This window comes from Sprattus sprattus (genome assembly GCF_963457725.1).
Source record: "Sprattus sprattus genome assembly, chromosome: 6".
Classification (NCBI taxonomy): domain Eukaryota; kingdom Metazoa; phylum Chordata; class Actinopteri; order Clupeiformes; family Clupeidae; genus Sprattus; species Sprattus sprattus.
In genome coordinates, this window is record NC_137925.1 from 8705164 (window position 1) to 8720163 (window position 15000).

The 15000-nt window shown below is 45.3% G+C and overlaps 1 protein-coding gene across 1 annotated transcript in view; it reads right to left on the reverse strand.

The window, feature by feature from the left end:
- Positions 1-15000, reverse strand: part of grin2cb (glutamate receptor, ionotropic, N-methyl D-aspartate 2Cb) — a gene marked incomplete at both ends in the record, with an annotated part of 52027 nt that overhangs the window by 32525 nt on the left and 4502 nt on the right. The window contains 2 exons of the mRNA XM_080840792.1: positions 10470-10584; positions 12745-13340. Of these exons, the coding sequence (XP_080696918.1) occupies positions 10470-10584; positions 12745-13340 (711 nt within the window). The remainder of the gene's footprint in view (positions 1-10469; positions 10585-12744; positions 13341-15000) is intronic.

Consider the following 15000-nt stretch of genomic DNA (forward strand, 5'->3'; position numbering starts at 1 on the left):
CCGGCTTCTGCATCCCCGCCGGGAACTAGCCCGCCATCCTCCTTCAACATCTCCAAGCGATGATCTCCCCACTCCAGACGGGCGTCCCAGGGTGTCCTCATCTTCATCTGGGTGCTCTCTGGATGCCGCGGCTGCTCCTGGGGACGAATCTCCACCGCCAGGCCACGGCCTGGCGAGCCCTCGGCCTGCCATGCACCGGTCTTCTGCTGACATGGTTAGCTCCGGTAACGTTGGCCCTGTCTGTCAATCTCCGCCGTTGGATTCGGTGAGCTCTACTGCTGGGTGTCGAGCGGCTAACAACAACAGTGCTGCTAACCCTGACATCAGCCTTTGGTGTTTGAAACTCCCACCGAAAACAACTATCCACTACGACTGTCGCGTCCTTTGCAAGCCTGAAATATTGATTGTTGGCGATTCAATTGTTCGACAGCTAATTATTCCAGGCGCAATCACCGTCTCTCTCTCTGGTGGAAAAGTTAGCGACATTTCAAGGCTCATCCCCTCTCTCCTCGACTGGAACCCCACTGTCAACACTGTCATCGTTCACGTGGGGACGAATGACGTCATGGCCAGAACTTCAATCAAACTTCAGGAGGAGCTCGAATCACTCTGTTTCGCCATAGAATGCTTAGGTAAGCACTGCATTATGTCGGGCCCGATTCCTCTCATCTCCAGCAAACCTGAGCGTTTCAGTAGGCTGTACAGTTTGCATAACTGGTTAATGAATTTTTGCCATGCGGCTGGACATGATTTTATCTCAAACTTTGACATTTTCTGGACCAATGTAAATCTGTATAAGCGCGATGGTTTACATCCCAACAAAAAGGGAACTCGGGAATTAACAACAAATTTTATTCATTTCATTGCTTCACTCTGACATATAGGCATACCTTCACAGCATGACCCAAGTCAGTCAGCTAATGTATCCATCTCAAAGAGCACGGGCCCTGTTCATTCTCTGGGGAATACCTCTCACTCTCATTCTCAATCTTGCCTAAAGATGGCTCTTTTTAATGTCCGGTCACTTTCTAAGAAGACTTTTACTGTAAATGACATCATAACATCCCATGAACTCAACAGTATGTTTCTCACTGAAACATGGTTGGATGCCTCAGGCAACTATGAACTCCTTGAGGCGTCTCCACTAGATTTCTCGTTTTCCCACTGCTCCCGCACTAACCAGAAAGGTGGTGGCGTAGCTGCCCTGTTTTCCAATGCACTAGCCTGTAATAATGTTTCGCTTGGTACATACTCCTCTTTTGAATACCTAGCAATGGAAATGAAGCAACCAAACTCCTGTCTAATGGTTACAATCTACCATCCACCACAGAACAGAGTAGGCTTTATCTCCGAGCTTGGAGAATTTCTGTCTTCTATAGTAACTAACTATGATTTTATTCTCATCTGTGGCGACTTCAATATTCACATTGATAATTTAGAAGACTGTTATGCTATGCAGTTTACTGATCTGTTATGTATGTTTGAGCTAAAACAGCATGTTTCTGTGCCTACTCATAACCATGGTCACACCTTAGATCTAGTTATTTCTAAAGGCATAGACATCTCCATAACTGGTACTCTGGATGTGGGTATTTCTGATCATCTGTGTATCTTTTTCAATGTTGCTTGGCCAACTTTATGTAATGCATCTGGTCGGAAAACTGTTCTGAGACGCTACATTGGGGTAGATACTCCAAATGATTTTATCACTGCTTACAATGGTATTGGGTCTCACGCTGTTTCAAACCAGATCTTTTCTACTAAAAGTTTCTGTAATAGCACTGATCTCTTTTCAGACTGTGAGGAGTTAGTCCGATCTTTTAATGTCTCCGTTACTCAAATTATGGACAAGATTGCACCGATTCAACTAAAATCTGTCCCAAAGAAACGTAAACCACCCTGGAGAACTTCTGAAATCATAAGTACTCTTAAAAGAACTAGTCGTAAACTTGAACGTAAATGGCGCAAGAGCAAAGCTCAGAGTGATTTTCTGAACTATAAAAGGCATTTGCTCATGTATAATTGTGAAGCAAAAAAAGCTCGCCAACAGTATTTTTCACAGATTATATCAGAAAATTCTAACAATTCTAAAGTCCTGTTTAACACCATTGACAAACTAATCAATCCTCCCCGTCTGATACCCGATGAGCTCCGCACAAAAGAAAAGTGCAACCAGTTTGGAACATTTTTTAGTGATAAAATTTCAACTATCAGAAACAACATTATGTCATCTACTACTGTGGGTCTCAGTCATGTACCTTTTAGCCAAACTCTACCCACTAGCACAGCTACTTTCCAGAATTTTTCAGTAATCTTCCAAAATGAACTTGAAGAAGTGGTACAGAAACTAGGGTCAGCTACTTGCTCCCTTGACCCTGTACCCACTAAGCTGTTTAAGCAGGTTTTTAGCTGCGTGGCTGCTGACGTACTTAAAATTGTTAATACATCATTACTATCTGGTATTTTTCCTGTCTGTTTGAAACATGCCATTGTTACTCCACTGTTAAAAAAACCAAGCTTCGATCCCCTGACTTGTGACAGTTATAGACCCATATCAAACTTGCCTTTTCTTGGCAAAATTCTTGAGAAGGTTGTTTACAAGCAACTTGTGTCCTATCTGTCTCAGAATGCCATCTTTGATCCCTTTCAGTCTGGTTTCCGTGTAAATCACAGCACAGAAACTGCTCTAGTCAGAGTGGTTAACGATCTTAGAATTGCCACTGACAATCATAAATTGTCAGTCCTTGTTCTTCTTGATTTAAGTGCTGCATTTGATACGGTTGATCATGCTATTCTGCTTCAACGTCTTGAGCATTTAGTTGGTCTTCAAGGTATAGCCCTCGCTTGGATCTCATCTTACTTAAGCGGAAGATCTTTTACTGTCTCTATTGATAATCTTTTTTCTGACACAAAGCCTATTTTATACGGGGTGCCGCAGGGGTCAATTCTTGGTCCTTTACTTTTTAACTTGTACATGCTACCTCTTGGGTCGATCATCCGGCAACATAACATCTCGTACCACTCATATGCTGATGACACCCAATTATATATGTCTATTTCGTCTGATGATCCCAGTCCTTTGGGGGATCTCACTCACTGCATCTCTGCCATAGAGACCTGGATGGCCCAAAACTTTTTAATGTTAAACAATGCAAAAACAGAGGTTTTGTTGGTTGGCCCAAAAACACTCAGAAATAAATTTTATCCAACTCTTAATTCTGTCTTTTCAACACCTTCGGAGGAGGTCAAAAACTTAGGAGTGACCCTCGATGCTGATCTTAATTTTAAAAAGCACATATCCAACATTTTTAAGGCATCTTTTTACCATCTCAGAAACATTTCTAAAGTACGCAACACACTCTCACAACATGATTGTGAAAAATTAATGCATGCTCTTGTTTCCAGTCGCTTAGACTACTGTAATGCACTTTATGCTGGTTTAACTCAGCAAATGTTAAACAAACTACAACTCATCCAGAACGCAGCTGCTAGAATACTCACTAGAACTCCCAAATACAACCACATCACCCCTATTCTTAAATCTCTTCACTGGCTCCCAGTTAAACAAAGAATTGAATTCAAATTACTCCTTCTTGTCCACAAATCATTAAATAATCTAGCCCCTCCCTATATTTCTGATCTAATATCTCTTCATAACCCAATCCGTCACTTAAGGTCCTCCAATAAATATCTTCTTAATGTCCCCAGAATTCACACAAAAAACGGTCATGGCGCTTTTAGCTACTGTGCTCCAATCCTCTGGAATAATCTACCGATAGAACTCAGGTCACCTCAATCCATATTCTCTTTTAAGAAGGGTCTTAAAACTTTTTTATTCTCTTTGGCATATAATTCATGATTTTTCTCTTTTACTCTCTTTTTTTTACTGATCTTTTGCATTTTTATTTACTTTATTGGGTTGTAAATGTTTTCAACTATTTTGTATTGTGTTTCTTTTACCTAATAAGCGCATTGAGTCTATGTAAATATGAAATGTGCTATACAAATAAAGTTTGACTTGACTTGTTTGTGTATGCATGTTTGAGTATGACAGCCCTTGGGCAAAGCATTGTTGCCTCCACACCCCTTGTTTGTTAAAGCCGTGATTCACCCTCTACAGATTACAGTGGTTGCTATGTCAACAGTACAGATTACAGTGGATGCTATGTCTCCAGTAACTGAGATGGATGCCAGATTATTATCTTTAGGCATCAGGGTGGACAGAGCAACAGGTGTTACAGCTGCCAAAATGTTTGTTGTTAGGTTGATGTTTAATTGAAAAGAATAATTGTTTTGATGGATTTGCCATACCCAGTGGTGTGTGAGTGTGGGTGTGGGTGTGTGTGTGTGTGTGTGTGTGTGTGTGTTTGTTTGTGTGTGTGCATAGGCCTGTGTATGTAGGCCTGTGTATGGTGTGTGAGTGTGGGTGTGGGTGTGGGTGTGTTTGTGTGTGCGTGTGTGTGTGTGTGTGTGTGTGTGTGTTTGTGTGTGTGCATAGGCCTGTGTATGTAGGATTGTGTGTGTGAAAGCATGTGGGTGTGTTGTGTGTGTGCCAGATTATTATCTTTAGGCATCAGGCTGGACAGAGCAACAGGTGTTACAGCTGCCAAAATGTTTTTTGTTAGGTTGATGTTTAATTGAAAAGAATAATTGTTTTGATGGATTTGCCATACCCAGTGGTGTGTGAGTGTGGGTGTGTGTGTGTGTGTGTGTGTGTGTGTGTGTGTGTGTGTGTGTGTGTGTGTGTGTGTTTGTGTGTATGATGAGGTACTCCCTTGGTAAGATGGAGAGCAGTCGGCTCAGTAGCTGGCCCTCTGGAAAAGGGCACAGCTGTGATTTATGATACACCCCCTCCACCTGACAGCAGCAGCCGTACCCTGACCCAAAAGCACCACAACTGAGACCGCGGCCCCGGAGAGCAAACCAAGTCCCCACAAGCACACTGAGGGCCTGATTTACTAACAGGATTGCGCCCATTTCTGGTGTAAAATAGCGGTCGTAAACATAAAACGGTATTTACTAATGGGCCGCAGCGCATATTAACGCCTGTGGGTGTGAACAGGGGAGGTAACTTGGAGGTGGGTGGTAATGTAGGCGTGAGGCGCAATTTACATGGGTGGAGACAAGGTAAGTGCGCCTAATGATGTCATGCGTGGTATTTACTAAACTGCCTGTGGAGCGCACGTCTCCAATTTGCAGGCTAATTCTCCGCCTCATAAAAGAACGTCTTAACCAGGAAGCGCAATTTCATTGAGTCTGAAAACGTTGATATGGCAGCAGTGATAAGAGAAAGGCGAAGAAAGAAGACAGAGACAGCGCACAGAAATAATTTGTTCAACTCGCATAACACATTTTCAGTTAAATGAACCACAAATCATTAGACGGTACAGGTTAACCAGCCACGCAATACTTAAATTACTGAACCAGATCAGAGATGACATCTAACCCTCCAACCGGAGATCACATTCCATTCAATCAGTTGGTAAACATTGCAAATATTGGCACCGGATCATTTCAAACAGTTATAGTATCAGCAGTTGATATATCTCAGCCTTCACAAATATTCACACAGGTACTCGAAGCATTGCTATGGCGCACTGGTCAATACATTTCCCCACTGCCACAGCTGAAATTATAGACATCAAACAGGACTTTTTTTGAAATCGCAAACTTTCCGAACGTAATATGAACCATTGATTGCACCCACGTCCTTATATATTGTAGTGAACCCATGTCCCTTGTAGAAATTATTAATCTCGCCATGTACACATCTATATTGTTATAATAGACAGTTTATGCATTAATGCCACCAATAGCATATTCTTTATAATCGTGTTCTTTTAAACATCTTGCTGTAGGTGATGGCGGGCAGAACAACATTATAGCAGTGCACACATTGAATCAGGTTCAGTGATTGAGCGAACGTGAACCAATATATCTATCTCCACTTGCTGAAGCTTCATTTTCTCTTCCTAAATAAATACCACGGAAAATGCGGAAAAACACTGTGCGTTAATGTGCGAACGCAGTTTAAGCAGCGGTCGCAATGTTAGTAAATCAGGCCCTTTATAGGGCGGAGTAAACACAGATTGCCCAGCGCGATCTGGTTTGATAAATACCAAGTAAAATGCGCAAAAACACTGTGCGTTAATTTGCGAACGCAGATTAAGAAGCGCTCGCATATTAGTAAATCAGGCCCTGAGGCCCTACACTCACTCTTAACACCTTCCTCTACACTGGGGCCCTACACTCACTCTTAACACCTTCATTTAGACTGGGGCCCTACACTCACTCTTAACACCTTCCTCTACACTGGGGCCCTACACTCACTCTTAACACCTTCATCTAGACTGGGGCCCTACACTCACTCTTAACACCTTCATCTAGACTGGGGCCCTACACTCACACTGCAAGCCTTTATCTACACTAAGGCCCTACACTCACTCTTAACACCTTCATCTAGACTGGGGCCCTACACTCACTCTTAACACCTTCATCTATACTGGGGCCCTACACTCACTCTTAACACCTTCATCTAGACTGTGGCCCTACACTCACTCTTAACACCTTCATCTATACTGGGGCCCTACACTCACTCTTAACACCTTCATCTAGACTGGGGCCCTACACTCACACTTAACACCTTCATCTAGACTGGGGCCCTACACTCACATTTAACGCCTTCATCTAAAATATTGAGGCCTTTAGCCACAACCACACTGACTATTATTACACAGATTTCCTACATTCACATTGAGCCAAAGTTAATTTATAGTTCAGGCAACAAGTGTCACTTGACAATAAAAACACAGGAAAAGAAACCAATTTTGTGTTACTTAGAAGTGGCAACTGACCACGCCAAGTCAGCCAGCCCACGAACACCCTACAACCACATCAGCATCCTATCACCATTCTGAGTCCCTACACAAACAAAAAAGGGGATTGTACACCCAGTCTGACACCCTAAACCACTATTACTAAAAAAAGCATGACAGGCACAACTGCATCCTTACAACCCTTCACACACAAATACTCCTCACACTGGTTTGGTCTACTCATCTGAAAGAGGTGTGTACTAGGTGAACAAGGTGTGTACCAGGTGCGCTGAACGAGGTGTGTACCACTGTAGCACAGTTAGCACTGATATTCCACGTAACTGTATCATTAGCGAAGTCTCTCATTTACAACAACAGGAGCAGAGTAATTAAAAAGCTTTACATGCAGATATAAAATCGCCTGAGGACTCTTGTTGCCAAATGATAAGGGAAGCATTGTATTAAGTTGTAAATGCCAGAGGAAATTAGCATTCACACAGTCTTACGTTTGTCAGTTTTCATGAGTGATTACAGGCGCAGAACACTGATATAATATAATATTATTTGGAGTGATAACAACAGGCCTCCAATACTGGCACTGAATGCATAATAATTTGATCAGAGAATACAGACAGACAGAGAGTCTTAGTGAAAGAGTGTAGAGATGATAGTCGTAGTGAAAGATTGTAGAGATGAGAGTCGTAATGAAAGAGTGTAGAGATGATAGTCGTAATGAAAGAGTGTAGAGATGAGAGTCGAAATGAAAGAGTAAAGAGATGAGAGTCGTAGTGAAACAGTGTAGAGATGAGAGTCGTAATGAAAGAGTGTAGAGATGAGAGTCGTAGTGAAAGAGATGAGAGTCGTAATGAAAGAGTGTAGAGATGAGAGGCGTAATGAAAGAGTATAGAAATGAAGTCGTAATGAAAGAGTGTAGAGATGAGAGTCGTAGTGAAAGAGTGTAAAGACGAGAGTCGTAATGAAAGAGTGTAGAGATGAGAGTCGTAGTGAAAGAGGGTAGAGATGAGAGTCGTAATGAAAGAGATGAGAGATGAGAGTCGTAATGAAAGAGTGTAGAGATGAGAGGCGTAATGAAAGAGTATAGAAATGAAGTCGTAATGAAAGAGTGTAGAGATGAGAGTCGTAATGAATAAAAGAGTGTAGAGATGAGAGTCATAATAGAAGAGATGAGATTCGTAATGAAAGAGTGTAGAGATGAGAAGTATAGATGAGAGTCTTTGACATGCTGCCTTTAATGGCGCTTTTAACGGGACCTCAGCTGTCACGCTCATGAGGCATGGCACCGTCTGCAGATCACACACACACACACACACCCACACACACACACACACACTTAATCAAAGCCAGGGCCATCGCTGTCGCCTGAAACGGCTCGAACAGTCACGGGTGATGACCTGTGTTACGGATGAGTGTGAGCACACCACACACACTTGGTGACTCTTTTGACCTCAGTCGTGTCAACTGTGCTATTAGACACACACATCTCACACACACTTTTTTAACATCGTGACTCTTTTGACCTGCCCTATTAAACAGACACAGACACTTTTTCTCTTTCAGACACAAACACGTATATCTGCACTCTCACACACACATTCACTCCAACACACACACACACACACAAACATACACGCATACACACACAAATGCGCGCACACACGCATATTTACATACACATACACGTACATGTACACGTACACGTACACGTACACGTACACGTACACGTACACATACACATACACATACACGTACAAGCACACATACACGCAGACTGTAGATAAGGCTTCTCCCACAGCTGCATCTAGCTGAGGCACCCCGCTGTTTGGGCCAGTCACAGGACCTGGGGTCCAGGCAGAGGTCAGCCTATCAGCTGATCCCTAGGTTCTGTGGGGGGTCGTAAACCGTGGAATGCCACTGTCTATTGGCCACCCCAGAGAAAGTTTCAAGGAAACCCACATAACTCTGTGGACTGTTTCAAGTCTTTCCCTGAGGCATGCCTGGACATGCCGCTCAGCCCCTCTCCCCCTATATAAGCCCGCCCTTCTCTCTGGCCATTTTGTTGGTCAAGAAGCTGGAGAGAGGAGCAGCAAGGATTGTGTGGGAGCAGAGCTGGAGAGAGGAGTTTGGTGGACTTTGTTGGACTAGTCAATTAATCAGAGACTTTCTACATTGCCGTGCGTCTTTGAGAACAAAACACGGATCATTGTCTCATTCAGTTCACGGTTCAATCAGTCATTACACGGTCTTCATTCAGTTCATCATCTTCCTTGGATATAAGTCCTTTACACGGATATTTATATTCACGGTCCATCCTCAGTCATTCATGTCATCCCTTCATGTGTGCAATAAACCAGTCATCTTTGGACCTTTGGCATCATCAATTCTTGTTCTGACCGGACAGACCTGTGGCGATTGTCACTCATCATTTCAGTAACTAGCTATACAGTCCTTTCTCAACATCATCCCCTATTTTATACAGACATACACACAAATACACACAAATACACACACATACACGCACACATACATACAGACATACACGCAGACATACACACAAATACACACACATACACGCACACATACACACACTGCATACACACATGGTAACACTTGTGGGGGTTTTCCTGGTTAGTAACTATCTGAGGCTGTGTGGGGGAGTGTGGAGGAATAAGACAAAATAGGCTTTTCAACAGAAAGGGGAGATTTAATTAGGCTTCTCTAGTAACTCAAAAGGATCAGTCTCCATTTAAACAAAACAATCTCAGATTCTTTAATTTTTGTAAAGTCTATCTTTCAACGGCTCAGCTTTAACACAAACAGCTCCAAAACTCAGTTACTCAAACTTTCTCAACCTTCAACACTCACATGTGTCTCTTCTTCCACTTCCAAAATGTGTTTGCAAGCCTGTCTTTGTCTGTCTCCTCTCTGGCTTGATTGGTAATCTCCAACACCTGTCTGCTTCCCTTGGCCTTATGGGAAATTTAGTCTCTGACTTGGCCGACCTCTGGACACCTTTGTAGCCTGCTTTCAGGGGAATGTTTTTTCCATCAACGACACGCCCCCGCGGGACACCACAACAAGCACACACACACACACACACATACAGACACAAACACACACACACACACACACACACACACACACACACACACACACACACACACACACACACACACACACACACATACACAAACACATACATACACATAAATCCACGTATATATGCACTCCCAGACACACACATAGAAGCCAGCAAAAAGTGTAGTATGTAGAGTTAAACAGTCTCGTTCTGTGATTTGGCTTCACACACACACACACACACACACACACACACACACACACACACACACACACACACACACACACGCACACACACACACATACTGTACATGTACACCACCCACACAAACACATACATACACATACAGACACGTATATCTGCACTCCCAGACACACACATAGAAGCCAGCTAAATGTGTAGTATGTAGAGTTAAACAGTCTCGTTCTGTGATTTGGCTTCACACACACACACACACACACACACACACACACACACACACACACACACCTCCCTAAATTAAAAACTTGTGTAGAAGTTTGTGGACTTGTTTGTTATTTTTTTGTTTGTTTGTTTACCTTATCCCACTGCCTCTCGCGGTCCAGAGCGATGATGATCATTGAGGGGTTGGTCAGGTAGCCGTCGCTGTTAAAGGAGAGGTCCCTGTGGTCCCACGTCACATTCAGCATGTGCCTGCAAAGGACCAATCAGAGGAGTGAACACACCAGCAGCAGACTCTCCGGACCAATCATAGGAGTGAACACACCAGCAGCAGACCCTCTTGACCAATCAGAGGAGTGAACACACATCGGCAGCAGACCCTCTGGACCAATCAGGGGAGCGAACACACGAGCAGCAGACCCTCTGGACCAATCAGAGGAGTGAATACACATCAGCAGCAGACCCTGTGGACCAATCAGAGGAGCGAACACACCAGCAGAAGACCCTCTGGGTATTCGTGCTGTCATTCAGGACTGGCAGTGAGCAGAGCTGAATGAACATGGCGCTTAAACTCAGCCTTTGACTGAGCTCAGAAACATTTTCAGATAAAAACATCAACTTGCATCCATCACGGACAGCAGTGTGAACAGGCCTGTCAGCCAATACAGAAATATCCCCAGTGCAGTGCACCCTCCAGAATCTAAACTGACACATCAGCTTGTTTATTTTTATTTCATGTATTTGTTTGGATTCAGTCCTTTTCATTTGGAAAGTACACATTTGGGGGAAAATGTCCCCTCCCTTCTCCGTGTTGACAGACCCGAGAGCCTATTTTTGACACCTGCCTGCCGGCCTGCCTGCCTGCCTGTCTGCCTGTCTGCCTGACTGAGGGAACAGAGCACCTGAGACTCCAATGGATGTTGACCAAAAGTGGGCCGGATCACAAACAGAAGTGGGCCGGATCCCAAACAAAACTGGGCCAGATTCTAGACGGATCCAGTCCCTTTCTCAATCAGCTAAGACTGATAGGTGTGGGTGTGTAACTCCTAGAGGTGTGGGTGTATAACTCCTAGTGGTGTGGGTGTGTAACTCCTAGTGGTGTGGGTGTATAACTCCTAGTGGTGTGGGTGTATAACTCCTAGTGGTGTGGGTGTGTAACTCCTAGTGGTGTGGGTGTATAACTCCTAGTGGTGTGGGTGTGTAACTCCTAGTGGTGTGGGTGTGTAACTCTATAGTTTGGGTGTGTAACTCCTAGAGGTGTGGGTGTGTAACTCTATAGTTTGGGTGTGTTACTCCTGGAGGTGTGGGTTCGTAACTCCTAGAGGTGTGGGTGTATAACTCTGTAGTTTGGGTGTGTAACTCCTAGAGGTGTGGGTGTGTAACTCCTAGAGGTGTGGGTGTGTAACTCTGTAGTGTGGCGAATCTCTGAGTGAGACGTGCAGACAGTCACTTGTTCTCCAGCAGAAACTGGTCACTGCCTTGGCCCAGGTCCAACCAATCAGGAAAGAGCAGTGCCTCTGTAGCCAATGAAAGCACGGCGGGGAGAGTGACCGCGGTGTCTCTAATGAGGGCGCCAGCTCCCAAGAGGAACGTCAAATTAACTGGGAATTCTGTAGGACCTCAGAATCTCATTACCTGTCAGATCAACTGTCACATGGCAAGAGTCTGTTAGAAAAAGAGAAACGTGTGGAAAGGTCATATCTGAAGAGTGAAAGGAAGGAGTTCTGAGAGACCTAATTGGACATGAAAGAAATGAACCACAATTGGCCAGCGCAGACTGAAACGTTTTTTTTAAAAGACAACTACTCATTACTATGATGTTAATATTGGCTAAATGTTTGCAGTGTGTATTATGTGCACTGCAGATATAACCCTGGACTGGTGGTCCACACTTCAGGTCAACACAGACCTAAATATAAGCCAGCTGGATGAAACATTGATGGAGGGGGAATGCTCCAATTACACCATCCCTGAAGTACCCACAGTCCTTCCCCACGAATCCTGGGAACTCGGTCACTGCCAAAGATCTCTCACATCCACCACAAGCTCCAGCCAACCATCTCTCCACAGATAGGAAGTCACCGTTACCTGGCCAGGCTCTCTAGGAGGACACCGTTACCTGGCCACACTCTCTAGGACAACACCGTTACCTGGCCATGGTTTCTAGGAGGGCACTCCTGAGAGTATACGTAGCTCACCTGAGAGTGTACGTAGTTATGAGTGGATGCTCACCTGGGGGGGGATTGAGTCTCACCTGCAGGGGTATGTTGAGAGGTTTGAGATTTGTGGGTGTTCATCGGATATGATTGCGTTCTTACCTGTAGATCACCTGAGCAGCTGATGGCGGAGATGTTACCTGTAGATCACCTGAGCAGCTGAAGGCGGAGATGCTAACTGTTGCGTGTGACTCACCTGAAGAGGGTGTCGTTGAGATGAGAGGGGGCGGGGTTGCTGCAGTCGCGGTGGGCCTCAGGGACGAATCCGTGGCTGCGGTAGAAGCTGTGCACGCCCTTCACCACGATAGCCACGCCTTCTCGGACGCGCTGCCGCAGGCTCTTCCTCCAGCGGTCCGTGATGATGCTGATGAGGCCCACGGGGAAGCTGGGTGGCGGTTCCGTCTCCGGGTTCCCCACCGCCAGGCTCGGAACCACCCAGATGTAGCCGGGCCCCATGAGCCCCACCTCGGCCGCCATGCGGAACAGGTACTGGGCCTCCTCGTGCGAGCAGTACACCAGCAGCACCTGGGCGTCCACCTGCTGCAGCAGCCGCCGCGACCGCACGTCATTGGCCCCCACCGCCATGTCGAAGCTCAGCACTTCCTGTAACTCCCACAGGAAGTAGGAAGTGTCGGTGAAGGAGCGGATGTAGTCCACAAAGGTGTGGTAGCCGGGATGCAGGCTGGTTATCACCACAAAGTTGCCCCAGTTGTACTCCTCCATGACCTTGAACATGGCATTGATCTGCTGCTCGATGGAGGCTCCCATCTGAAGGAAGGTGGAGCCCCTTGCCTGTTTGGAGGAGAAATGCATACAGCCATGAGCTTCTCTGCATTGAGCTCTGCTTCTGGGATTGGCATGAAAACCATGCAGAAATGAATTACAGATATAGCTTGTGTACTGAACACTGACTGCCTGGACTTATCTTATCTTATGATAGGATGGGGTCTGCCACAACATCTTTACAGCCCTACCATGTTCTCTAGGCCTAAGTAGTGTGTGTGTGTGTGATAATGTTGAGTGTGTTGCATGCAGACAAGACTCAAGAGTGTGTCTTTTCAGGGATCAACTGTGTTTTATTCCAGACCTGAGCAGTGTATGGTTCTCTAGCGCAACAGTGTGTCCTGTTCACCTTGAACCGTGCATCAGCAGTGACACACACACACACAGAGACACACACAGACACACAAACAAACACACACACAGCACAGATAAATGGCTGCTATATTGATCTGCTCTCTGTGTTGGTGCCACACATAGAAACTTTGATTTATAGCTGCACACTCACCCACTCTCTTCCCTCTATACATGTGTGTGTGTGTGTGTGTGTGTGTGTGTGTGTGTGTGTGTGTGTGTGTGTGTGTGTGAGAGTTTGTGAGTATGTGAGTATGTGTGTGTATGTCTACATTTGAACTCTGCTGGTTTACAATCTGCCATGGCTTTTAGTGGGAAGCACAGAACAAGTATTTGAAACATCAATATAACAATGGATGCACTTTAACAGTAGATACTGTATGACCTGATGTTGCTTTGATAAGAACAAACTGTATGGCCTGATGATCTTTTGATTGTCCATCACGGGCAGCTCAATCTCAGTCTCCACAGATGATGAGGGATGGGAGGGACGGCTAGGCATTGATGTGGGATTAGGTTCAAATTCAGATTATGATCAGGTTTACATGACAGTCCGCAGTCAGGAAGTTGAGGGTTGATTAGAAGCTTATATATTAAAGGTTTGCTTAATTAAGTTAACAGCACGTGATGTGATGGTCTATATCGGCCTGAGGTACTGGCTGTGGTTTCCATAAGGAGTATATCTGATTCAGAGCAGTAGCAGTGGCATCCCCTGTGTGTGATGTGTGATGGGGGCTCAGCCATTCAGTCAGGTGGGCCAATTACGACGCAGACTGGGGTGGTGGTTGTGGTGTGGGTTGGGGGGTCGGGGTCATAGGGAGGGGGGTCATGGGGGGGCTCCATGGCCTTGAGTTGACCCCACCCCCCCCCACCCCCCCCAGAAAAGAAAGTGAGTGGCAAGTCGTCCTTCAGATAACTTCCTGAGTTGGAGTGAAAGTAGGCTAGATGAGGGATGAGGTGGGGGGGGGGGGGGGGGGGGGGGGGTCAGGTGCTCAGGGAGACTCTATCAAGTCGTTGGAGCGAGAGGGTGAGGGAGAAAGAGAGGGAGAGAGAGAGAGAGAGGGAGGGAGGGAGCAGAGGAGTGATGAGAGAGAGAGAGGAAGCGAGAGAGTGATAGAGAGAGAAAAAGAGGGAGTGAGATAGTGAGGGAAAGAGAAAGAGAACAAATGAAAAAACTAAAACAGTCAGAATTCCTGAGTGGCCAGTACTTACTCACTCACAGGTCAGACGGCTGCTCCTAAGCACTGTATGTGTGTGTGTGTGTGTGTGTGTGTGTGTGTTTATTTGTGTGTGTGTGTGTGTGTGTGTGTGTGTGTAT